This window comes from Ranitomeya variabilis, chromosome 5 (assembly GCF_051348905.1).
Source record: "Ranitomeya variabilis isolate aRanVar5 chromosome 5, aRanVar5.hap1, whole genome shotgun sequence".
Taxonomy (NCBI): Eukaryota; Metazoa; Chordata; class Amphibia; order Anura; family Dendrobatidae; genus Ranitomeya; species Ranitomeya variabilis.
The window spans coordinates 687,910,396-687,936,234 of NC_135236.1; the positions used below are offsets into that span (position 1 = coordinate 687,910,396).

Here is a 25,839-nt window from a genome sequence, read left to right on the forward strand (position 1 = left end):
ATACCGCTATACAGTGCTGTGATAGAAGTGTTATCTCACACATTACCGTCACACAGCGCTATAATACTGACATACAGGTAGAATAATACTGTACAGAGCAGTAATAATACTGTATACAATGCTGTAATAATACCGCTATACAGTGCTGTGATAGAAGTGTTATCTCACACATTACCGTCACACAGCGCTATAATACTGACATACAGGTATAATACTGTACAGAGCAATAATAATACTGTACACAATGCTGTAATAATACCGCTATGCACAGCTGTGATAGAAGTGTTATCTCACACATTACCGTCACACAGTGCTATAATACTGACATACAGGTAGAATAATACTGTACAGAGCAGTAATAATACTGTATACAATGCTGTAATAATACCGCTATACAGTGCTGTGATAGAAGTGTTATCTCACACATTACCGTCACACAGTGCTATAATACTGACATACAGGTAGAATAATACTGTACAGAGCAGTAATAATACTGCACACAATGCTGTAATAATACCGCTATACAGTGCTGTGATAGAAGTGTTATCTCACACATTACCGTCACACAGCGATATAATACTGACATACAGGTATAATACTGTACAGAGCAGTAATAATACTGTATACAATGCTGTAATAATACCGCTATACAGAGCAGTAATATCAATAACCAGATCCATCAATGTGAAGAACCGTCAGTAACCAGATGTATCAAGGTCCAAAACCGTAAATATTTAGATCCATCAATGTTGAGAACTAACAATTCCCAGAAGCTTCAATGTCTGAGCAGTCAATATTTACACACGAGGTCAGAATTGTTGGTTCCCCTCGTTTATTGACAGAAAACCCCACAATGGTCCCAGAAATAACCTGAAACTGGCAAAAGTAATAATAAAGATCTATAAAAATGACCAGATGAAAGTCAGACATTGCTTTTCCACCAAGATTCCACAGAATTCTAAAAGAAACTAAACCTGGACAGAAATGATGGGACCCCTGAAAATAATGTGACAATGTTAGATCGCGGTGTGTCCACTGATTGGCATCACAGGGGTCTACAATCCTGGACTCAGTGCGTGGCCGGTATACACCATGGTCCAAATTATTATGCAAATGACATTTTTCTCGGATTTTCCTAAATGGTCGGTGCAAATGACAGTCAATCTAATAAGTCGTCACCGTTAGATTATACATCGAATTTTATTGAAGAAACCTCCCAATGATAACAGTATAATCTCCACAATGAACAAAACCCCACAATGCACTGCTCAAAATTATTAGGCCCAGTAGAATTTCTAAACATTTGATATAAAGACCTGAAAAGTCTCATTTGTGGAATTTGCAGCATTAGGAGGTCACATTCACTTACCAGAAAAGCTATTTCCCTCCAGAACCTCCTAACAGGCCAAGTTACATGTAACATAGGAGCCTTCTTTGTTGTCACCTTCACAATTCTTGCATCCATTGAACTTGAGTTTTCGGAGAGTTTCTGCTTGTATTTCTTTGCCCCCAGAGCTGCTGTTTTGATGTGAACGGCCTCCCACCCTCATAGATCTTTTGCTTGATGATCCTCTAAAGGTTCTCTATAGGGTTGAGGTCATGGGAAGATGGTGGCCACACCATGAGTTTATCTCCTTTTATGCCCACAGCAGCCCAAAACATGACTCCTCCACCTCCTCGCTGACGTTGCAGCCTTGTTAGGACATGGTGGCCATCCACCAACCATCCACTACTCCATCCATCTGGACCATCCAGGGTTGCTCAACGCTTATCAGTAAACAAGACTGTTTGGAAATTAGTCTTCATGTATGTCTGGGCCCACTGCAACCATTTCTGCTTGTGATCACTGTTTAGGGGTGGCCGAATAGTAGGTTTATGCACCACAGCAAGTCTTTGAAGGAGCCTACACCTTGAGGTTCGAGGGACTCCAGAGGCACCAGCAGCTTCAGATATCTGTTTGCTGCTTTGTAATGGCTTTTTAGCAGCTGCTCTCTTAATCCGATGAACTTGCCTGGCAGAAATCTTCCTCATTATGCCTTTATCAGCACAAACACATTTGTGCTCAGATACAGCCACAACTCTCCTAACAGTACGATGATCACGCTTAAGTTTTCGGGAAATATCTAATGTTTTCATCCCTTCACCAAGGCATTGCACTATTTGATGCTTTTCAGCAGCAGGGAGATCCTTTTTATTTCCCATGTTACTTGAAACCTGTGACCTGCTTAATAATGTGGAACATCATTTTTGAGTAGTTTTCCTTTAATTAGAATCACCTAGAATTTAATTATCACATGTGTTTAAGATTGATTTCAGTGATCCATTGAGCCCTGAGACACAATACCATCCACGAGTTTATTTGAAAAACAAAACAATTAAATCTTTATCACACTTAAATCCAATTTGCATAATAATTTGGAACACGGTCTATAGGGCTACACTGTGCTGTGTGGTGACATGGTGTGTAGTATCACACCCAACATGGACCAGAGGAAGCGAAGGAAAGAGTCATCTCAGGACATTAGGAGGAACATTACAGACAAACATGTTACAGGTAACAGTTATAAGACATCTCCAGGCAGCCTGATGTTCCTGTGACTACAGCTGCACATATTACTCAGTAATGTAAGATCCATGGACTGGAGCCGACCTCCCTGGACTCGGCCCCAGGAGGAACATTGGTGACAAATCAAAGAGACGGATAATACGAATGGTAACAAAAGAGCCAGAAAAACTTCTAAACAGATTAAAGGTGAAATTCAAGCTCCAGGAACATCAGTGTCAGATCGCAGCATCCGTCGTTGTATGAGCCAACGTGGACTTCATGGAGACGACCAAGGAGGACACCATTGTTGGAAAGAAATCATAAAAAAGCCAGAGTGGAATTTGCCAAACTACATGATGACAAGTCACAAAGCTTCTGGGAGAATGTCCTATGGACAGATGAGACAAAAGTGGAACTTTTTGGCAAGGCACATCAGCTCTATGTTCACAGACGGAAAAATGAAGCCTATCAAGAAAAGAACACTGTCCCTACTGTGAAACATGGAGGAGGCTCTGTTATGTTCTGGCTTTGCTGCATCTTGCACAGGGTGTCTAGAATCTGTGCAGGGTACAATGAAATCTCAAGACTATCGAGGGATTCTAGAGAGAAATGTGCTGTCCAGTGTCCGAGAGCTTGGTCTCAGTTGCAGGTCATGGGTAACAGGATAATGACCCAAAACACAGGGCTAAAAACACCCAAGAATGGCTAAGAGGAAACATTGGACTATTCTGGAGTGGCTTCTATGAGCCCTGACATAAATCCTATTGAGCATCTTTGGAAAGAGCAGAAACCAAAGGCGACCTTCATCCACGAGACAATGGAGCAGTGTGCTCCTGAGGAGCGGCCAGAATACCTGTCGAGAGGAGCAGAAGTCTCACTGACAGTTACAGGAGTCGTCTGAGTGCAGCGATTGCCTCGAAACGTTGTGCAGCAAAATATTAAGTTACGGGTCCCATCATTTCTGTCCAGGCCGATTTCATGAGGTTTATTCTTTATATTCTGTGGATCATGGCTGACAAGCAATGTCTGACTTTCATCTGGTCACTTTCATAGATCTTTTATTTATTATTACTTTTGTCAGATTCAGGTTATTTCTGGGACCTGTTGTGAATTTGGATTCTGGGCTCCCCCGGTGGCTACTGGTGGAATTGAACTGGTGTCTTCATCTTCTCTGTTCACCTGTTCCCATCAAGATGTGGGAGTCGCTATATAACCTTGCTGCTCTGTTAGTTGCTTGCCGGTCAACAATGTTATCAGAAGCCTCTCTGTGCTTGTTCCTGCTCCTAGACAACTACTAGATAAGTTGGACTCTTGTCCATGTTTGTTTTTGCATTTTTGTTCCAGTTCACAGCTGTAGTTTCGTTACTGTGTCTGGAAAGCTCTTGTGAACAGGAATTGCCACTCTGGTGTTATGAGTTAATGCCAGAGTTTTAAAGTAATTTCTGGATGGTGTTTTGATAGGGTTTTCAGCTGACCATGAAAGTGTCCTTTCTGTCTTCTGCTATGTAGTAAGTGGACCTCAAATTTGCTAAACCTATTTTCATACTACGTTTGTTATTTCATCTTAATTCACCGCCAATACATGTGGGGGGCCTCTGTCTCCTTTCGGGGTATTTCTCTAGAGGTGAGCTAGGACTAATATTTTCCTCTGCTAGCTTTATTTAGTCCTCCGGCTGGTGCTGGGCATCTAGAATCAACGTAGGCATGCTACCCGGCCACTGCTAGTTGTGCGTTAGGTTTAGTTCATGGTCAGCTCAGTTCCCATCTTCCAAGAGCTAGTTCCTAGATATGCTGAAGCTATGTTCTCTTGCCATTGAGAACATGACAGTTTGACCGGCCACTAAAGGGTTAAAATCCTTGGCTGAGAAAGGAGAGAAATAAGAAGTCTGCTGAGATTTTTTTTTTTTTTTTTTTTTTTTTTCCTCCTTCTAATCTTTGAATGGCTCTGTGTCCACCTGTTTGTAATGGATCTTCAGAGTGTAACTGCAGGTTTGAATAATCTCGCCACGAAGGTACAAAATTTGCAAGACTTTGTTTGTCATGCACCTGTATCTGAGCCGAGAATTCCTTTGCCGGAATTTTTCTCAGGGAATAGATCTGGGTTTCAGAATTTTCGAAATAATTGCAAATTATTTTTGTCCCTGAAATTTCGCTCTGCCGGAGACCCTGCACAGCAGGTCAGGATTGTGATTTCCTTGCTCCGGGGCGACCCTCAAGACTGGGCTTTCTCATTGACACCAGGGGATCCTGCGTTGCTCAATGTGGATGCGCTTTTTCTGGCCTTGGGGTTGCTTTATGACGAACCTCATTTGGAGCTTCAGGCAGAAAAAACTTTGATGTCCCTATCTCAGGGGCAAGATGAAGCGGAAATTTACTGCCAAAGATTCCGTAAATGGTCTGTGCTTACTCAGTGGAATGAGTGCGCCCTGGCGGCGACTTTCAGAGAGGGTCTCTCTGATGCCATTAAGGATGTTATGGTGGGGTTCCCTGTGCCTGCGGGTCTGAATGAGTCCATGACAATGGCTATTCAGATCGATAGGCGTTTGCGGGAGCGCAAACCAGTGCACCATCTGGCGGTGTCCACTGAGAAGTCGCCAGAGAGTATGCAGTGTGATAGAATTCTGTCCCGAAGCGAGCGGCAGAATTTTAGACGGAAAAATGGGTTGTGTTTCTATTGTGGTGATTCTACTCATGTTATATCAGCATGCTCTAAGCGCACTAAAAAGCTTGATAAATCTGTTTCCATTTGCACTTTACAGTCTAAATTTATTTTGTCTGTGACCCTGATTTGCTCTTTGTCATCTATTACTACTGACGCCTATATCGACTCTGGCGCCGCTTTGAGTCTTATGGATTGGTCCTTTGCCAAACGCTGTGGGTATGATTTAGAGCCTTTGGAGACTCCTATTCCTCTGAAGGGGATTGACTCCACCCCATTGGCTAATAATAAACCACAATACTGGACACAAGTAACTATGCGGATTAATCCGGATCACCAGGAGATTATTCGCTTTCTGGTGCTGTATAATCTACATGATGATTTGGTGCTAGGATTGCCTTGGCTGCAATCTCACAACCCAGTCCTCGACTGGAGAGCTATGTCTGTGTTGAGCTGGGGATGTAAGGGGACTCATGGGGATGTACCTGTGGTTTCCATTTCATCATCTATTCCCTCTGAAATTCCTGAGTTCCTGTCTGACTATCGTGACGTCTTTGAAGAATCCAAGCTTGGTTCGTTACCTCCGCACCGAGAGTGCGATTGTGCCATAGATTTAATCCCGGGTAGTAAATACCCAAAGGGTCGTTTATTTAATCTGTCTGTGCCTGAACATGCTGCTATGCGAGAATATATAAAGGAGTCCTTGGAAAAGGGACATATTCGTCCATCGTCATCTCCCTTAGGAGCCGGTTTTTTCTTTGTGTCAAAAAAAGACGGCTCTTTGAGACCATGTATTGATTATCGGCTTTTGAATAAAATCACTGTTAAATATCAATACCCATTGCCGTTGCTGACTGATTTGTTTGCTCGCATAAAGGGGGCCAAGTGGTTCTCTAAGATTGACCTTCGTGGGGCGTATAATTTGGTGCGAATCAGGCAGGGGGATGAGTGGAAAACCGCATTTAATACGCCCGAGGGCCACTTTGAGTATTTAGTGATGCCTTTTGGTCTTTCTAATGCTCCGTCAGTTTTCCAGTCCTTTATGCATGATATTTTTCGCGATTATTTGGATAAATTTATGATTGTGTATCTGGATGATATTCTGATTTTTTCGGATGACTGGGACTCTCATGTCCAGCAAGTCAGGAGGGTTTTCCAGGTTTTGCGGTCTAATTCTTTGTGTGTGAAGGGTTCTAAGTGTGTTTTTGGGGTACAGAGGATTTCCTTTTTGGGATATATTTTTTCTCCCTCTTCCATTGAAATGGATCCTGTCAAGGTTCAAGCTATTTGTGATTGGACGCAGCCCTCTTCTCTTAAGAGTCTTCAGAAATTTTTGGGCTTTGCTAACTTTTATCGTCGATTTATTGCTGGTTTTTCGGATATTGCTAAGCCATTGACCGATTTGACTAAGAAGGGTGCTGATGTTGCTGATTGGTCCCCTGACGCTGTGGAGGCCTTTCGGGAGCTTAAGCGCCGTTTTTCCTCTGCCCCTGTGTTGCGTCAGCCTGATGTTGCTCTACCTTTTCAGGTTGAGGTCGACGCTTCTGAGATCGGAGCTGGGGCAGTGTTGTCGCAGAAAAGTTCTGACTGCTCCGTGATGAGGCCTTGTGCCTTCTTTTCCCGTAAATTTTCGCCCGCTGAGCGGAATTATGATGTTGGGAATCGGGAGCTTTTGGCCATGAAGTGGGCTTTTGAGGAGTGGCGCCATTGGCTTGAGGGGGCCAGACATCAGGTGGTGGTATTGACTGACCACAAAAACTTGATTTATCTTGAGACCGCCAGGCGCCTGAATCCTAGACAGGCGCGCTGGTCATTATTTTTCTCTCGGTTTAATTTTGTGGTGTCATACCTACCGGGTTCTAAGAATGTTAAGGCGGATGCCCTTTCTAGGAGTTTTGAGCCTGACTCGCCTGGTAACTCTGAGCCCACAGGTATCCTTAAGGATGGAGTGGTATTGTCAGCCGTTTCTCCAGACCTGCGGCGGGCCTTGCAGGAGTTTCAGGCGGATAGACCGGATCGTTGCCCACCTGATAAACTGTTTGTTCCTGATGATTGGACCAGTAGAGTCATCTCTGAGGTTCATTCTTCTGCGTTGGCAGGTCATCCTGGCATTTTTGGTACCAGGGATTTGGTGGCAAGGTCCTTCTGGTGGCCTTCCCTGTCACGAGATGTGCGAGGCTTTGTGCAGTCTTGTGACGTTTGTGCTCGGGCCAAGCCTTGTTGTTCTCGGGCTAGTGGATTATTGTTGCCCTTGTCTATTCCTAAGAGGCCTTGGACGCACATCTCGATGGATTTTATTTCAGATCTGCCTGTTTCTCAGAAGATGTCTGTCATCTGGGTGGTGTGTGACCGTTTCTCTAAGATGGTCCATTTGGTTCCTCTGCCCAAGTTGCCTTCTTCTTCCGAGTTGGTTCCTCTGTTTTTTCAAAATGTTGTTCGTTTGCATGGTATTCCTGAGAATATAATTTCTGACAGAGGGACCCAATTCGTGTCTAGATTTTGGCGGGCATTCTGTGCTAGGATGGGCATAGATTTATCTTTTTCGTCCGCTTTCCATCCTCAGACGAATGGCCAGACCGAGCGGACTAATCAGACCCTGGAGACATATCTGAGGTGTTTTGTGTCTGCTGACCAGGATGATTGGGTTGCTTTTTTGCCATTGGCAGAGTTCGCTCTCAATAATCGGGCCAGCTCTGCCACTTTGGTGTCCCCGTTTTTCTGTAATTCGGGGTTTCATCCTCGATTTTCCTCTGGTCAGGTGGAATCTTCGGATTGTCCTGGAGTGGATGCTGTGGTGGAGAGATTGCATCAGATCTGGGGGCAGGTGGTGGACAATTTGAGGTTGTCCCAGGAGAAGACTCAGCTTTTTGCCAACCGCCACCGTCGTGTTGGTCCTCGGCTTTGTGTTGGGGATTTGGTGTGGTTGTCTTCTCGTTTTGTCCCTATGAGGGTCTCTTCTCCTAAGTTTAAGCCTCGGTTCATCGGCCCGTATAAGATATTGGAGATTCTTAACCCTGTTTCCTTCCGTTTGGACCTCCCTGCATCCTTTTCTATTCATAACGTTTTTCATCGGTCATTATTGCGCAGGTATGAGGTACCGGTTGTGCCTTCCGTTGAGCCTCCTGCTCCGGTGTTGGTTGAGGGTGAGTTGGAGTACGTTGTGGAGAAAATCTTAGACTCTCGTGTTTCCAGACGGAGACTCCAGTATCTGGTCAAGTGGAAGGGATACGGCCAGGAGGATAATTCTTGGGTGAATGCATCTGATGTTCATGCCTCTGATTTGGTTCGTGCCTTTCATAGGGCCCATCCTGATCGCCCTGGTGGTTCTGGTGAGGGTTCGGTGCCCCCTCCTTGAGGGGGGGGGTACTGTTGTGAATTTGGATTCTGGGCTCCCCCGGTGGCTACTGGTGGAATTGAACTGGTGTCTTCATCTTCTCTGTTCACCTGTTCCCATCAAGATGTGGGAGTCGCTATATAACCTTGCTGCTCTGTTAGTTGCTTGCCGGTCAACAATGTTATCAGAAGCCTCTCTGTGCTTGTTCCTGCTCCTAGACAACTACTAGATAAGTTGGACTCTTGTCCATGTTTGTTTTTGCATTTTTGTTCCAGTTCACAGCTGTAGTTTCGTTACTGTGTCTGGAAAGCTCTTGTGAACAGGAATTGCCACTCTGGTGTTATGAGTTAATGCCAGAGTTTTAAAGTAATTTCTGGATGGTGTTTTGATAGGGTTTTCAGCTGACCATGAAAGTGTCCTTTCTGTCTTCTGCTATGTAGTAAGTGGACCTCAAATTTGCTAAACCTATTTTCATACTACGTTTGTTATTTCATCTTAATTCACCGCCAATACATGTGGGGGGCCTCTGTCTCCTTTCGGGGTATTTCTCTAGAGGTGAGCTAGGACTAATATTTTCCTCTGCTAGCTTTATTTAGTCCTCCGGCTGGTGCTGGGCATCTAGAATCAACGTAGGCATGCTACCCGGCCACTGCTAGTTGTGCGTTAGGTTTAGTTCATGGTCAGCTCAGTTCCCATCTTCCAAGAGCTAGTTCCTAGATATGCTGAAGCTATGTTCTCTTGCCATTGAGAACATGACAGGGACCATTGTGGATTTTTCGGTCAGTAAACGAGGGGAACCAACAATTGTGACCACATGTGTACAACCATCAATGTCCAGAACCGTAAACATTAAAAGTCATCATTGTCCAGAACCCTCAAAATCAAAAACAATTAATGTCTAGAACCATCAATATCCAGATGTATCAATGTCCAGAAACATCAGTGTTGGGAACCGCCAATGTCCAGAACCGTCAATCTACAGAACCGTCAATGTCCAGAACCATCAATGTCCAGAACCGTCAGTGTCCAGAACCGTCAATGTTCAGAACTGTCAATGTCCAGAACTGTCAATGTCCAGAACCGTCAGTGTCCAGAACCGTAAGTGTCCAGAACCGTCAATGTTCAGAACCGTCAATGTCCAGAACCGTCAATGTCCAGAACCGTCAATGTCCAGAACCATCAATGTCCAGAACCGTCAGTGTCCAGAACCGTCAATGTTCAGAACCGTCAATGTCCAGAACCGTCAGTGTCCAGAACCGTCAGTGTCCAGAACCGTCAATGTCCAGAACCGTCAGTGTCCAGAACTGTCAAAGTCCCAATGTCCAGAACCGTCAATATCCAGAATGGTCAGTGTCCAGAACCGTCAATGTCCAGAACCGTCAACGTCCAGAATCATAAGTGTCCAGAACCGTCAATGTCCAGAACCATCAATGTCCAGAGCCGTCAGTGTCCAGAACCGTCAGTGTCCAGAGCCATCAGTGACCGGAACCGTCAGTGCCCAGAAGCGTCAGTGTCCAGAATTGTCAAAGTCCCAATGTCCAGAACCGTCAGTGTCCAAAGCCGTCAGTGTCCAGAACCATCAGTGTCCAGAACCGTCAATGTCCAGAATCGTCATTGTCCAGAACCTTCAATGTCCAGAGCCGTCAGTGTCCAGAACCGTCAGTGTCCAGAACCGTCAATGTCCAGAACCGTCATTGTCCACAACTGTCAATGTCCAGAACCGTCAGTTTCCAGAACTGTCAAAGTCCCAATGTCCAGAACCGTCAATATCCAGAATTGTCAGTGTCCAGAACCGTCAATGTCCAGAACCGTCAATGTCCAGAACCGTCAACGTCCAGAATCATAAGTGTCCAGAACCGTCAATGTCCAGAACCATCAATGTCCAGAACCGTCAATGTCCAGAACCGTCAATGTCCAGAACCGTCAACGTCCAGAATCATAAGTGTCCAGAACCGTCAATGTTCAGAACCGTCAGAATCCAGAATCGTCAATGTTCAGAACCGTCAATGTCCAGAATCGACAATATTCAGAGCCGTCAGTGACCAGAGCTGTCAGTGTCCAGAACCGTCAGTGTCCAGAACCGTCAGTGTCCAGAAGCTTCAGTGTCCAGAACCGTCAGTGTCCAGAACCGTCAACGTCGAGAATCATAAGTGTCCAGAACCGTCAATGTCCAGAACCATCAATGTCCAGAACCGTCAATGTCCAGAACCGTCAGAATCCAGAATCGTCAATGTTCAGAACCGTCAATGTCCAGAATCGACAATATTCAGAGCCGTCAGTGTCCAGAACCGTCAGTGACCGGAGTCGTCAGTGTCCGGAGCCGTCAGTGTCCAGAACCGTCAGTGTCCAGAACCGTCAGTGTCCGGAGCCGTCAGTGTCCGGAGCCGTCAGTGTCCAGAACCGTCAGTGTCCGGAGCCGTCACTGTCCAGAGCCGTCACTGTCCAGAGCCGTCACTGTCCAGAACCGTCAGTGTCCAGAGCCGTCAGTGTCCGGAGCCGTCAGTGTCCGGAGCCGTCAGTGTCCAGAACCGTCAGTGTCCAGAACCGTCAGTGTCCGGAGCCGTCAGTGTCCGGAGCCGTCAGTGTCCAGAACCGTCAGTGTCCGGAGCCGTCACTGTCCAGAGCCGTCAGTGTCCAGAACCGTCAGTGTCCAGAACCGTCAGTGTCCAGAGCCGTCAGTGTCCGGAACCGTCAGTGCCCAGAAGCGTCAGTATCCAAAGCCGTCAGTGTCCAGAACCGTCAGTGTCCAGAACCGTCAATGTCCAGAACCGTCAATGTACAGAGCCGTCAGTGTCCAGAACAGTCAGTGTCCAGAACCGTCAATGTCCAGAGCCGTCAGTGTCCAGAACCGTCAGTGTCCAGAACCGTCAATGTCCAGAACCGTCATTGTCCACAACCGTCAATGTCCAGAACCGTCATTGTCCACAACCGTCAGTGTCCAGAATTGTCAAAGTCCCAATGTCCAGAACCGTCAATATCCAGAATTGTCAGTGTCCACAACCGTAAAAGTCCCAATGTCCAGAACCGTCAATGTCCAGAACCATCAATGTCCAGAACCGTCAATGTCCAGAACCGTCAATGTCCAGAATAGTCAGTGTCCAGAACAGTCAATGTCCAGAATCGACAATGTCCAGAAACGTCAGTGTCCGGAGCCGTCAGTGACCAGAACTGTCAGTGACCAGAGCCGTCAGTGTCCAGAACCGTCAGTGTCCAGAGCCAACAATGTCCAGATCGTGAGTGTCCAGAACCGTCAGTGTCCAGAACCGTCAGTGTCCAGAACCATCAATGTCCAGAACCGTGAATGTCAAGAACCGTCATTGTCCACAACCGTCAATGTCCAGAACCGTCAATGTCCAGAACCGTCAGTGTCTAGAACCGTCAATGTCCAGAATCGTCAAAGTTCCAATGTCCAGAACTGTCAATGTCCAGAACTATCAAAGTCCAGAACCGTCAATGTCAAGAACCGTCAGTGTCCCGAGCCGTCAGTGTCCAGAACCGTCAGTGACCAGAGCCGTCAGTGTCCAGAGCCATCAGTGTCAAGAACTGTTAGTGACCAGAACCGTCAGTGTCCAGAACCGTCACTGTCCAGAGCCGTCACTGCCCAGAGCCGTCAGTGTCCAGAGCCGTCACTGTCCAGAACCGTCAGTGTCCAGAACCGTCAGTGTCCAGAAGAGTCAGTGTCCAGAGCCGTCAGTGACCAGAACCGTCAGTGACCAGAGCCGTCAGTGTCCAGAGCCATCAGTGTCAAGAACTGTTAGTGACCAGAACCGTCAGTGTCCAGAACCGTCACTGTCCAGAGCCGTCACTGCCCAGAGCCGTCAGTGTCCAGAGCCGTCACTGTCCAGAACCGTCAGTGTCCAGAACCGTCAGTGTCCAGAACCGTCACTGTCCAGAGCCGTCACTGTCCAGAGCCGTCAGTGTCCAGAACTGTCAGTGTCCAGAACCGTCAGTGTCCAGAACCGTCAGTGTCCAGAGCCGTCAGTGACCGGAGCCGTCAGTGTCCAGAACCATCAGTGACCAGAACCGTCAGTGTCCAGAACCGTCAATGTCCAGAGCCGTCAGTGTCCAGAACCGTCAGTGTCCAGAACCGTCAATGTCCAGAGCCGTCAGTGTCCAGAACCGTCAGTGTCCAGAACCGTCATTGTCCACAACCGTCAATGTCCAGAACCGTCAGTGTCCAGAATTGTCCAAGTTCCAATGTCCAGAACCGTCAATATCCAGAATTGTCAGTGTCCACAACAGTCAAAGTCCCAATGTCTAGAACCGTCAATGTCCAGAATCGTCAATGTCCAGAACCGTCAGTGTCCAGAACCGTCAGTGTCCAGAAGAGTCAGTGTCCAGAGCCGTCAGTGACCAGAACCGTCAGTGTCCAGAACCGTCAATGTCCAGAGCCGTCAGTGTCCAGAACCGTCAGTGTCCAGAACCGTCAATGTCCAGAGCCGTCAGTGTCCAGAACCGTCGGTGTCCAGAACCGTCATTGTCCACAACCGTCAATGTCCAGAACCGTCAGTGTCCAGAATTGTCAAAGTTCCAATGTCCAGAACCGTCAATATCCAGAATTGTCAGTGTCCACAACCGTCAAAGTCCCAATGTCTAGAACCGTCAATGTCCAGAATCGTCAAAGTTCCAATGTCCAGAACTGTCAATGTCCAGAACTATCGAAGTCCAGAACCGTCAATGTCCAGAATAGTCAATGTCAAGAACCGTCAGTGTCCAGAACCATCAATGTCCAGAACCGTGAATGTCAAGAACCGTCATTGTCCACAACCGTCAATGTCCAGAACCGTCAATGTCCAGAACCGTCAGTGTCTAGAACCGTCAATGTCCAGAATCGTCAAAGTTCCAATGTCCAGAACTGTCAATGTCCAGAACTATCAAAGTCCAGAACCGTCAATGTCAAGAACCGTCAGTGTCCCGAGCCGTCAGTGTCCAGAACCGTCAGTGACCAGAGCCGTCAGTGTCCAGAGCGATCAGTGTCAAGAACTGTTAGTGACCAGAACCGTCAGTGTCCAGAACCGTCACTGTCCAGAGCCGTCACTGTCCAGAGCCGTCACTGCCCAGAGCCGTCAGTGTCCAGAGCCGTCACTGTCCAGAACCGTCAGTGTCCAGAACCGTCAGTGTCCAGAAGAGTCAGTGTCCAGAGCCGTCAGTGACCAGAACCGTCAGTGACCAGAGCCGTCAGTGTCCAGAGCCATCAGTGTCAAGAACTGTTAGTGACCAGAACCGTCAGTGTCCAGAACCGTCACTGTCCAGAGCCGTCACTGCCCAGAGCCGTCAGTGTCCAGAGCCGTCACTGTCCAGAACCGTCAGTGTCCAGAACCGTCAGTGTCCAGAACCGTCACTGTCCAGAGCCGTCACTGTCCAGAGCCGTCAGTGTCCAGAACTGTCAGTGTCCAGAACCGTCAGTGTCCAGAACCGTCAGTGTCCAGAGCCGTCAGTGACCGGAGCCATCAGTGTCCAGAACCATCAGTGACCAGAACCGTCAGTGTCCAGAACCGTCAATGTCCAGAGCCGTCAGTGTCCAGAACCGTCAGTGTCCAGAACCGTCAATGTCCAGAGCCGTCAGTGTCCAGAACCGTCAGTGTCCAGAACCGTCATTGTCCACAACCGTCAATGTCCAGAACTGTCAGTGTCCAGAATTGTCAAAGTTCCAATGTCCAGAACCGTCAATATCCAGAATTGTCAGTGTCCACAACCGTCAAAGTCCCAATGTCCAGAACCGTCAATGTCCAGAACCATCAATGTCCAGAACCATCAATGTCCAGAACCGTCAATGTCCAGAATCGACAATGTCCAGAACCGTCAGTGTCCGGAGCCGTCAGTAACCAGAACCGTCAGTGACCAGAGCCGTCAGTGTCCAGAACCATCAGTGTCCAGATCGTCAGTGTCCAGAACCGTCAGTGTCCAGAACCGTCAGTGTCCAGAACCATCAATGTCCAGAACCGTGAATGTCCAGAACCGTCATTGTACAGAACCGTCAATGTCCAGAACCGTCAATGTCCAGAACCTTCAGTGTCTAGAACCGTCAATGTCCAGAATCGTCAAAGTTCCAATGTCCAGAACTGTCAATGTCCAGAACTATCAATGTCCAGAACCGTCAATGTCCAGAACAGTCAATGTCCAGAACAGTCAATGTCCAGAACCGTCAGTGTCCCGAGCCGTCAGTGTCCAGAACCGTCAATGTCCAGAACCGACAGTGTCCAGAAGAGTCAGTGTCCAGAGCCGTCAGTGACCAGAACCGTCAGTGACCAGAGCCGTCAGTGTCCAGAGCCATCAGTGTCCAGAACCGTTAGTGACCAGAACGGTCAGTGTCCAGAACCGTCACTGTCCAGAGCCGTCACTGCCCAGAGCCATCAGTGTCCAAAGCCGTCACTGTCCAGAACCGTCAGTGTCCAGAGCCGTCAGTGTCCAGAGCCGTCAGTATCCAGAACCGTCAGTGTCCAGTACCGTCACTGTCCAGAGCCGTCACTGTCCAGAGCCGTCACTGTCCAGAGCCGTCAGTGACCAGAACCATCAGTGACCAGAACCGTCAGTGTCCAGGGCCGTCAGTGTCCAGAGCCGTCAGTGTCCAGAATTGTCAAAGTCCCAATGTCCAGAACCATCAGTGACCAGAACCGTCAGTGTCCAGAACCGTCAATGTCCAGAGCCGTCAGTGTCCAGAATCGTCAGTGTCCAGAACCGTCAATGTCCAGAGCCGTCAGTGTCCAGAACCGTCAGTGTCCAGAGACGTCAGTGTCCAGAACCGTCAGTGTCCAGAACCATCAATGTCCAGAACCGTCATTGTCCACAACCGTCAATGTCCAGAATCATAAGTGTCCAGAACCGTCAATGTCCAGAACCGTCAGTGTCCAGAATCGTCAATGTTCAGAACCGTCAATATCCAGAATTGTCAAAGTCCCAATGTCCAGAACCGTCAATGTCCACAACCATCAATGTCCAGAACCGTCAATGTCCAGAACCGTCAACGTCCAGAATCATAAGTGTCCAGAACCGTCAATGTCCAGAACCGTCAATGTCCAGAACCGTCAGTGTCCAGAACCGTCAGTGTCCAGAATCGACAATATTCAGAGCCGTCAGTGACCAGAGCTGTCAGTGTTCAGAATCGTCAGTGTCCAGAACCGTCAGTGTCCAGGACCGTCAGTGTCCAGGACCGTCAGTGTCCAGAGCCGTCAGCGTCCAGAACTGTCAGTGTCCAGAGCCGTCAGTGTCCGGAGACGTCAGTGTCCAGAATCGTCAGTGTCCAGAGCCGTCAGTGTCCAGAACCGTCAAGTGTCCAGAGACGTCAGTGTCCAGAGCCGTCAGTGACCAGAGCTGTCAGTGTCCAGAACCGTCAGTGACCAAAACCGTCAGTGTCCAAAGCCGTCAGTGTCCAGAACCATCAGTGTCCAGAACCGTCAATGTCCAGAACCGTCATTGTCCAGAACCGTCAATGTCCAGAACCGTCAGTGTCAAGAACCGTCAATGTCCAGAACCGTCAGTGTCCACAACCGTCAGTGTCCAGCACTGTCAAAGTCCCAATGTCCAGAACCGTCAATGTCCAGAACCATAAATGTCCAGAACCATCAATGTCCAGAACCGTCACTGTCCAGAATCGTCAATGTTCAGAACCGTCAATGTCCAGAATCGACAATATTCAGAGCCGTCAGTGACCAGAGCTGTCAGTGTCCAGAACCGTCAGTGTCCAGAACCGTCAGTGTCCAGAGCCGTCAGTGTCCAGATCCGTCAGTGACCAGAACCGTCAAGTGTCCAGAGCCGTCAGTGTCCAGAATTGTCAGTGTCCAGAACCGTCAGTGTCCAGAACCGTCAGTGTCCAGAACCGTCAGTGTCCAGAACCGTCAAATGTCCAGAGCCGTCAGTGTCCAGAGCAGTCAGTGTCCAGAACCGTCAGTGTCCAGAAACATCAGTGTCCGGAGCCGTCAGTATCCAGGACCGTCAGTGTCCAGAACCGTCAGTGTCCAGAACCGTCAGTGTCCGGAGTTGTCAGTGTCCAGAGCCATCAGTGTCCAGAACCGTAAGTGTCCAGAGCCGTCAGTGTCCAGAACCGTAAGTGTCCAGAGCCGTCAGTGTCCGGAGCCGTCAGTGTCCAGAACCGTCAAGTGTCCAGAGCCGTCACTGCCCAGAGCTTTCAGTGTCCAGAACCGTCAGTGTCCAGAACCGTCACTGTTCAGAGATGTCACTGTCCAGAGCCGTCACTGTCCAGAACCGTCAGTGTCCAGAGCCGTCAGTGTCCAGAAACCGTCAGTGTCCAGAACTGTCAGTGTCCAGAACCGTCAGTGTCCAGAGCCGTCAGTGTCCAGAACCATCAGTGTCCAGAACCGTCAGTGTCCAGAGCCGTCAGTGTCCAGAGCCGTCAGTGTCCAGAGCCGTCAGTGTCCACAACAGTCAGTGTCCAGAACCGTCAGTGTCCAGAGCCGTCAGTGTCCAGAACCGTCAATGTCCAGAAGCGTCAGTGTCCAGAACCGTCAGTGTCCAGAGCCGTCAATGTTCAGAACTGTCAATGTCCAGAATCGACAATATTCAGAGCCGTCAGTGACCAGAGCTGTCAGTGTCCAGAGCCGTCAGTGTCCAGAACCGTCAATGTCCAGAAGCGTCAGTGTCCAGAACCGTCAGTGTCCAGAATCGTCAATGTTCAGAACTGTCAATGTCCAGAATCGACAATATTCAGAGCCGTCAGTGACCAGAGCTGTCAGTGTCCAGAACCGTCAGTGTCCAGAGCCGTCAGTGTCCAGGGCCATCAGTGACCAGAACCGTCACTGACCAGAACCGTCAGTGACCAGAACCGTCAGTGTCCAGAACCATCAGTGTCCAGAGCCGTCAGTGTCCAGAGCCGTCAGTGTCCAGAGCCGTCACTGTCCAGAACCGTCAGTGTCCAGAGCCGTCAGTGTCCAGAGCCGTCAGTGTCCAGAACCGTCAAGTGTCCAGAGCTGTCAGTGTCCAGAGCCGTCAGTGTCCAGAACCGTCAGTGTCCAGGACCGTCAATGTCCAGAACCGTCAGTGTCCAGAATTGTCAAAGTCCCAATGTCCAGAACCGTCAATGTCCAGAACCATCAATGTCCAGAACCGTCAGTGTCCAGAACCGTCAGTGTCCAGAAGAGTCAGTGTCCAGAACCGTCAGTGTCCGGAGCCGTCAGTGTCCAGAACCGTCAGTGTCCAGAACCGTCAGTGTCCGGAGCCGTCAGTGTCCAGAAGAGTCAGTGACCAGAACCGTCAGTGTCCAGAACCGTCAGTGTCCAGAAGAGTCAGTGTCCAGAGCCGTCAGTGTCCAGAACCGTCAGTGTCCAGAGCCGTCAGTGTCCAGAGCCGTCACTGTCCAGAGCCGTCAGTGTCCAGAACCGTCAGTGTCCAGACCGTTAGTGTCCAGAACCGTCAGTGACCAGAGCCGTCAGTGTCCAGAACCGTCAGTGTCCAGAAGAGTCAGTGACCAGAACCGTCAGTGTCCAGAACCGTCAGTGTCCGGAGCCGTCAGTGTCCAGAGCCGTCAGTGTCCAGAACCGTCAGTGTCCAGACCGTCAGTGTCCAGAACCGTCAGTGACCAGAGCCGTCAGTGTCCAGAGCCGTCAGTGTCCAGAAGAGTCAGTGACCAGAACCGTCAGTGTCCAGAGCCGTCAGTGTCCAGAGCCGTCAGTGTCCAGAGCCGTCAGTGTCCAGAGCCGTCAGTGTCCGGAGCCGTCAGTGTCCACAACAGTCAGTGTCCAGAGCCGCCAGTGACCAGAGCCGTCAGTGACCAGAACCGTCAGTGACCAGAACCGTCAGTGTCCAGAAGAGTCAGTGACCAGAACCGTCAGTGTCCAGAAGAGTCAGTTACCAGAACAGTCAGTGACCAGAACCGTCAGTGTCTGGAGCCGTCAGTGTCCAGAACCGTCAGTGTCCGGAGCCGTCAGTGACCGGAGCCGTCAGTGTCCAGAAGAGTCAGTGACCAGAACCGTCAGTGACCAGAACCGTCAGTGTCTGGAGCCGTCAGTGTCCAGAACCGTCAGTGTCCAGAGCCGTCAGTGTCCAGAGCCGTCAGTGTCCAGAACCGTCAGTGTCCAGAACCGTCAGTGTCCAGAGCCGTCAGTGTCCAGAAGAGTCAGTGACCAGAACCGTCAGTGTCCAGAACCGTCAGTGTCCAGAAGAGTCACTGTCCAGAGCCGTCAGTGTCCAGAACCGTCAGTGTCCAGACCGTCAGTGTCCGGAGCCGTCAGTGTCCAGAGCCGTCAGTGTCCAGAACCGTCAGTGTCCAGAACCGTCAGTGTCCAGAACCGTCAAGTGTCCAGAGCTGTCAGTGTCCAGAGCCGTCAGTGTCCAGAACCGTCAGTGTCCAGAACCGTCAGTGTCCAGGACCGTCAATGTCCAGAACCGTCATTGTCCACAACCGTCAATGTCCAGAACCGTCAGTGTCCAGAATTGTCAAAGTCCCAATGTCCAGAACCGTCAATGTCCAGAACCATCAATGTCCAGAACCGTCAGTGTCCAGAACCGTCAGTGTCCAGAAGAGTCAGTGTCCAGAACCGTCAGTGTCCAGAACCGTCAGTGTCCGGAGCCGTCAGTGTCCGGAGCCGTCAGTGTCCAGAACCGTCAGTGTCCAGAACCGTCAGTGTCCGGAGCCGTCAGTGTCCAGAAGAGTCAGTGACCAGAACCGTCAGTGTCCAGAACCGTCAGTGTCCAGAAGAGTCAGTGTCCAGAGCCGTCAGTGTCCAGAACCGTCAGTGTCCAGAGCCGTCAGTGTCCAGAGCCGTCAGTGTCCAGAGCCGTCACTGTCCAGAGCCGTCAGTGTCCAGAACCGTCAGTGTCCAGACCGTTAGTGTCCAGAACCGTCAGTGACCAGAGCCGTCAGTGTCCAGAACCGTCAGTGTCCAGAAGAGTCAGTGACCAGAACCGTCAGTGTCCAGAACCGTCAGTGTCCGGAGCCGTCAGTGTCCAGAGCCGTCAGTGTCCAGAACCGTCAGTGTCCAGACCGTCAGTGTCCAGAACCGTCAGTGACCAGAGCCGTCAGTGTCCAGAAGAGTCAGTGACCAGAACCGTCAGTGTCCAGAAGAGTCAGTGTCCAGAGCCGTCAGTGTCCAGAGCCGTCAGTGTCCAGAGCCGTCAGTGTCCGGAGCCGTCAGTGTCCACAACAGTCAGTGTCCAGAGCCGCCAGTGTCCAGAGCCGTCAGTGACCAGAACCGTCAGTGTCCAGAAGAGTCAGTGTCCAGAACCGTCAGTGTCCAGAATTGTCAAAGTCCCAATGTCCAGAACCGTCAATGTCCAGAACCATCAATGTCCAGAACCGTCAGTGTCCAGAACCGTCAGTGTCCAGAAGAGTCAGTGTCCAGAACCGTCAGTGTCCGGAGCCGTCAGTGTCCAGAACCGTCAGTGTCCAGAACCGTCAGTGTCCGGAGCCGTCAGTGTCCAGAAGAGTCAGTGACCAGAACCGTCAGTGTCCAGAACCGTCAGTGTCCAGAAGAGTCAGTGTCCAGAGCCGTCAGTGTCCAGAACCGTCAGTGTCCAGAGCCGTCAGTGTCCAGAGCCGTCACTGTCCAGAGCCGTCAGTGTCCAGAACCGTCAGTGTCCAGACCGTTAGTGTCCAGAACCGTCAGTGACCAGAGCCGTCAGTGTCCAGAACCGTCAGTGTCCAGAAGAGTCAGTGACCAGAACCGTCAGTGTCCAGAACCGTCAGTGTCCGGAGCCGTCAGTGTCCAGAGCCGTCAGTGTCCAGAACCGTCAGTGTCCAGACCGTCAGTGTCCAGAACCGTCAGTGACCAGAGCCGTCAGTGTCCAGAGCCGTCAGTGTCCAGAAGAGTCAGTGACCAGAACCGTCAGTGTCCAGAGCCGTCAGTGTCCAGAGCCGTCAGTGTCCAGAGCCGTCAGTGTCCAGAGCCGTCAGTGTCCGGAGCCGTCAGTGTCCACAACAGTCAGTGTCCAGAGCCGCCAGTGACCAGAGCCGTCAGTGACCAGAACCGTCAGTGACCAGAACCGTCAGTGTCCAGAAGAGTCAGTGACCAGAACCGTCAGTGTCCAGAAGAGTCAGTTACCAGAACAGTCAGTGACCAGAACCGTCAGTGTCTGGAGCCGTCAGTGTCCAGAACCGTCAGTGTCCGGAGCCGTCAGTGACCGGAGCCGTCAGTGTCCAGAAGAGTCAGTGACCAGAACCGTCAGTGACCAGAACCGTCAGTGTCTGGAGCCGTCAGTGTCCAGAACCGTCAGTGTCCAGAGCCGTCAGTGTCCAGAGCCGTCAGTGTCCAGAACCGTCAGTGTCCAGAACCGTCAGTGTCCAGAGCCGTCAGTGTCCAGAAGAGTCAGTGACCAGAACCGTCAGTGTCCAGAACCGTCAGTGTCCAGAAGAGTCACTGTCCAGAGCCGTCAGTGTCCAGAACCGTCAGTGTCCAGACCGTCAGTGTCCGGAGCCGTCAGTGTCCAGAGCCGTCAGTGTCCAGAACCGTCAGTGTCCAGAACCGTCAGTGTCCAGAACCGTCAAGTGTCCAGAGCTGTCAGTGTCCAGAGCCGTCAGTGTCCAGAACCGTCAGTGTCCAGAACCGTCAGTGTCCAGGACCGTCAATGTCCAGAACCGTCATTGTCCACAACCGTCAATGTCCAGAACCGTCAGTGTCCAGAATTGTCAAAGTCCCAATGTCCAGAACCGTCAATGTCCAGAACCATCAATGTCCAGAACCGTCAGTGTCCAGAACCGTCAGTGTCCAGAAGAGTCAGTGTCCAGAACCGTCAGTGTCCAGAACCGTCAGTGTCCGGAGCCGTCAGTGTCCGGAGCCGTCAGTGTCCAGAACCGTCAGTGTCCAGAACCGTCAGTGTCCGGAGCCGTCAGTGTCCAGAAGAGTCAGTGACCAGAACCGTCAGTGTCCAGAACCGTCAGTGTCCAGAAGAGTCAGTGTCCAGAGCCGTCAGTGTCCAGAACCGTCAGTGTCCAGAGCCGTCAGTGTCCAGAGCCGTCAGTGTCCAGAGCCGTCACTGTCCAGAGCCGTCAGTGTCCAGAACCGTCAGTGTCCAGACCGTTAGTGTCCAGAACCGTCAGTGACCAGAGCCGTCAGTGTCCAGAACCGTCAGTGTCCAGAAGAGTCAGTGACCAGAACCGTCAGTGTCCAGAACCGTCAGTGTCCGGAGCCGTCAGTGTCCAGAGCCGTCAGTGTCCAGAACCGTCAGTGTCCAGACCGTCAGTGTCCAGAACCGTCAGTGACCAGAGCCGTCAGTGTCCAGAAGAGTCAGTGACCAGAACCGTCAGTGTCCAGAAGAGTCAGTGTCCAGAGCCGTCAGTGTCCAGAGCCGTCAGTGTCCAGAGCCGTCAGTGTCCGGAGCCGTCAGTGTCCACAACAGTCAGTGTCCAGAGCCGCCAGTGTCCAGAGCCGTCAGTGACCAGAACCGTCAGTGTCCAGAAGAGTCAGTGTCCAGAGCCGTCAGTGTCCAGAGCCGTCAGTGTCCGGAGCCGTCAGTGTCCACAACAGTCAGTGTCCAGAGCCGCCAGTGACCAGAGCCGTCAGTGACCAGAACCGTCAGTGACCAGAACCGTCAGTGTCCAGAAGAGTCAGTGACCAGAACCGTCAGTGTCCAGAAGAGTCAGTGACCAGAACCGTCAGTGACCAGAACCGTCAGTGTCTGGAGCCGTCAGTGTCCAGAACCGTCAGTGACCGGAGCCGTCAGTGTCCAGAAGAGTCAGTGACCAGAACCGTCAGTGACCAGAACCGTCAGTGTCTGGAGCCGTCAGTGTCCAGAACCGTCAGTGTCCGGAACCGTCAGTGTCCAGAGCCGTCAGTGTCCAGAACCGTCAGTGTCCAGAACCGTCAGTGTCCGGAGCCGTCAGTGTCCAGAAGAGTCAGTGACCAGAACCGTCAGTGTCCAGAACCGTCAGTGTCCAGAAGAGTCACTGTCCAGAGCCGTCAGTGTCCAGAACCGTCAGTGTCCAGACCGTCAGTGTCCGGAGCCGTCAGTGTCCACAACAGTCAGTGTCCAGAGCCGCCAGTGACCAGAGCCGTCAGTGACCAGAACCGTCAGTGACCAGAACCGTCAGTGTCCAGAAGAGTCAGTGACCAGAACCGTCAGTGTCCAGAAGAGTCAGTTACCAGAACAGTCAGTGACCAGAACCGTCAGTGTCTGGAGCCGTCAGTGTCCAGAACCGTCAGTGTCCGGAGCCGTCAGTGACCGGAGCCGTCAGTGTCCAGAAGAGTCAGTGACCAGAACCGTCAGTGACCAGAACCGTCAGTGTCTGGAGCCGTCAGTGTCCAGAACCGTCAGTGTCCGGAACCGTCAGTGTCCAGAGCCGTCAGTGTCCAGAACCGTCAGTGTCCAGAACCGTCAGTGTCCGGAGCCGTCAGTGTCCAGAAGAGTCAGTGACCAGAACCGTCAGTGTCCAGAACCGTCAGTGTCCAGAAGAGTCACTGTCCAGAGCCGTCAGTGTCCAGAACCGTCAGTGTCCAGACCGTCAGTGTCCGGAGCCGTCAGTGTCCAGAGCCGTCAGTGTCCAGAACCGTCAGTGTCCAGAACCGTCAGTGTCCAGAACCGTCAAGTGTCCAGAGCTGTCAGTGTCCAGAGCCGTCAGTGCCCAGAACCGTCAGTGTCCAGAACCGTCAGTGTCCAGGACCGTCAATGTCCAGAACCGTCATTGTCCACAACCGTCAATGTCCAGAACCGTCAGTGTCCAGAATTGTCAAAGTCCCAATGTCCAGAACCGTCAATGTCCAGAACCATCAATGTCCAGAACCGTCAGTGTCCAGAACCGTCAGTGTCCGGAGCCGTCAGTGTCCGGAGCCGTCAGTGTCCAGAACCGTCAGTGTCCAGAACCGTCAGTGTCCGGAGCCGTCAGTGTCCAGAAGAGTCAGTGACCAGAACCGTCAGTGTCCAGAACCGTCAGTGTCCAGAAGAGTCAGTGTCCAGAGCCGTCAGTGTCCAGAACCGTCAGTGTCCAGAGCCGTCAGTGTCCAGAGCCGTCACTGTCCAGAGCCGTCAGTGTCCAGAGCCGTCAGTGTCCAGAACCGTCAGTGTCCAGAAGAGTCAGTGACCAGAACCGTCAGTGTCCAGAACCGTCAGTGTCCAGAGCCGTCAGTGTCCAGAATCGTCAGTGTCCAGACCGTCAGTGTCCAGAACCGTCAGTGACCAGAGCCGTCAGTGTCCAGAACCGTCAGTGTCCAGAAGAGTCAGTGTCCAGAGCCGTCAGTGTCCAGAGCCGTCAGTGTCCGGAGCCGTCAGTGTCCACAACAGTCAGTGTCCAGAGCCGCCAGTGACCAGAGCCGTCAGTGACCAGAACCGTCAGTGACCAGAACCGTCAGTGTCCAGAAGAGTCAGTGACCAGAACCGTCAGTGTCCAGAAGAGTCAGTGACCAGAACCGTCAGTGTCCAGAACCGTCAGTGTCCGGAGCCGTCAGTGTCCAGAGCCGTCAGTGTCCAGAACCGTCAGTGTCCAGACCGTCAGTGTCCAGAACCGTCAGTGTCCAGAGCCGTCAGTGTCCAGAAGAGTCAGTTACCAGAACCGTCAGTGACCAGAACCGTCAGTGTCTGGAGCCGTCAGTGTCCAGAACCGTCAGTGTCCGGAGCCGTCAGTGTCCAGAGCCGTCAGTGTCCAGAAGAGTCAGTGACCAGAACCGTCAGTGTCCAGAAGAGTCAGTGTCCAGAACCGTCAGTGACCAGAACCGTCAGTGTCCAGAAGAGTCAGTTACCAGAACCGTCAGTGACCAGAACCGTCAGTGTCTGGAGCCGTCAGTGTCCAGAACCGTCAGTGTCCGGAGCCGTCAGTGTCCAGAACCGTCAGTGTCCGGAGCCGTCAGTGTCCGGAGCCGTCAGTGTCCAGAGCTGTCAGTGTCCAGAGCCGTCAGTGTCCGAAGCCGTCAGTGTCCAGAACCGTCAGTGTCCGGAACCGTCAGTGTCCAGAGCCGTCAGTGTCCAGAGCCGTCAGTGTCCAGAACCGTCAGTGTCCGAAGCCGTCAGTGTCCAGAGCCGTCAGTGTCCAGAACCGTCAGTGTCCAGAACCGTCAGTGTCCAGAACCGTCAGTGTCCGAAGCCGTCAGTGTCCAGAACCGTCAGTGTCCAGAACCGTCAGTGTCCGAAGCCGTCAGTGTCCAGAACCGTCAGTGTCCGGAGCCGTCAGTGTCCAGAACCGTCAGTGTCCAGAACCGTCAGTGTCCAGAAGAGTCAGTGTCCAGAACCGTCAGTGACCAGAACCGTCAGTGTCCAGAAGAGTCAGTTACCAGAACCGTCAGTGACCAGAACCGTCAGTGTCTGGAGCCGTCAGTGTCCAGAACCGTCAGTGTCCGGAGCCGTCAGTGTCCAGAACCGTCAGTGTCCGGAGCCGTCAGTGTCCGGAGCCGTCAGTGTCCAGAACCGTCAGTGTCCGGAACCGTCAGTGTCCAGAGCCGTCAGTGTCCAGAGCCGTCAGTGTCCAGAACCGTCAGTGTCCGAAGCCGTCAGTGTCCAGAGCCGTCAGTGTCCAGAACCGTCAGTGTCCAGAACCGTCAGTGTCCAGAACCGTCAGTGTCCGAAGCCGTCAGTGTCCAGAACCGTCAGTGTCCAGAACCGTCAGTGTCCGAAGCCGTCAGTGTCCAGAACCGTCAGTGTCCGGAGCCGTCAGTGTCCAGAACCGTCAGTGTCCAGAACCGTCAGTGTCCACAACAGTCAGTGTCCAGAACCGTCAGTGACCGGAGCCCGGCTGGTCCCGGTTTTCTCTCCTCCGTCCTCTCCTCCGTCACTGCGGTCGGGACGATGTCGGAGCGTCGCCCAGTGTCTCCCGCGGTCGCCCAGTGTCCCCCGCAGTCGGCGGTCGGAGGAGCCGCGGGCACCTACCTGCTCTCGGGGGATGCAGGGCAGAGACGTCCGCCGCTGGGACTTGCCGCCGCCGCTCGGGGGGTTCCGGGACATATCGCTACTTGTGCGCCCGGCGCAGCGGAGGGGTCCGGGCAGAGGTCGGGGCAGGACGGGGGCGGCTCCAGCTCAGATCCCGCCGCTCCCGGTACATTCCTCGTCCCAACAGCAGCCGCAGAGCCGCCGCCTCCGCCCGGTGCCCGGAGCCCGAAACATCAGCAGCGCAGGAAGCAGCGGAGAGAGCGGGGACACAGCGCGGACAGCGCCCCCCGGTGTGCGGAGCGGGGAGTGCGGAGCGGACACGGAGGGAGCGGATTCCACAGCATTTTGGCCTCACGCGTTTCAGGCCCGTGTTTTGTGCTCCTCCTGGGGCTTCTTCTCCTCACACCTCCGTTCACTACATTGAGTTGTGCATCAGTGTCTTAGGATAAGTTCACACACTGCGTTTTTGCTACAGAAAATGCCCTATTTCCCTGTCTCAGCAGAGGGGATGCGATTCCTGCAGTGTGGGGCACACGCCACGTGCTTTTTCCTTTTCTTTCT

General features: G+C 51.6%; 1 protein-coding gene across 2 annotated transcripts in view; it reads right to left on the reverse strand.

Moving 5' to 3' along the window:
- PDE3A (phosphodiesterase 3A) overlaps positions 1 to 25,538 on the reverse strand; it is a 448,233-nt gene extending 422,695 nt beyond the window's left edge. Inside the window, exon 1 of one of the 2 annotated variants that reach the window (XM_077267238.1) lies at positions 25,279 to 25,538. In XM_077267238.1, the coding sequence (XP_077123353.1) occupies positions 25,279 to 25,353 (75 nt within the window). In that variant the 5' untranslated portion in view covers positions 25,354 to 25,538. The remainder of the gene's footprint in view (positions 1 to 25,278) is intronic. The other variant, XM_077267239.1, reaches the window with a different exon arrangement.
- Between the last annotated feature and the right edge of the window lie 301 nt (positions 25,539 to 25,839).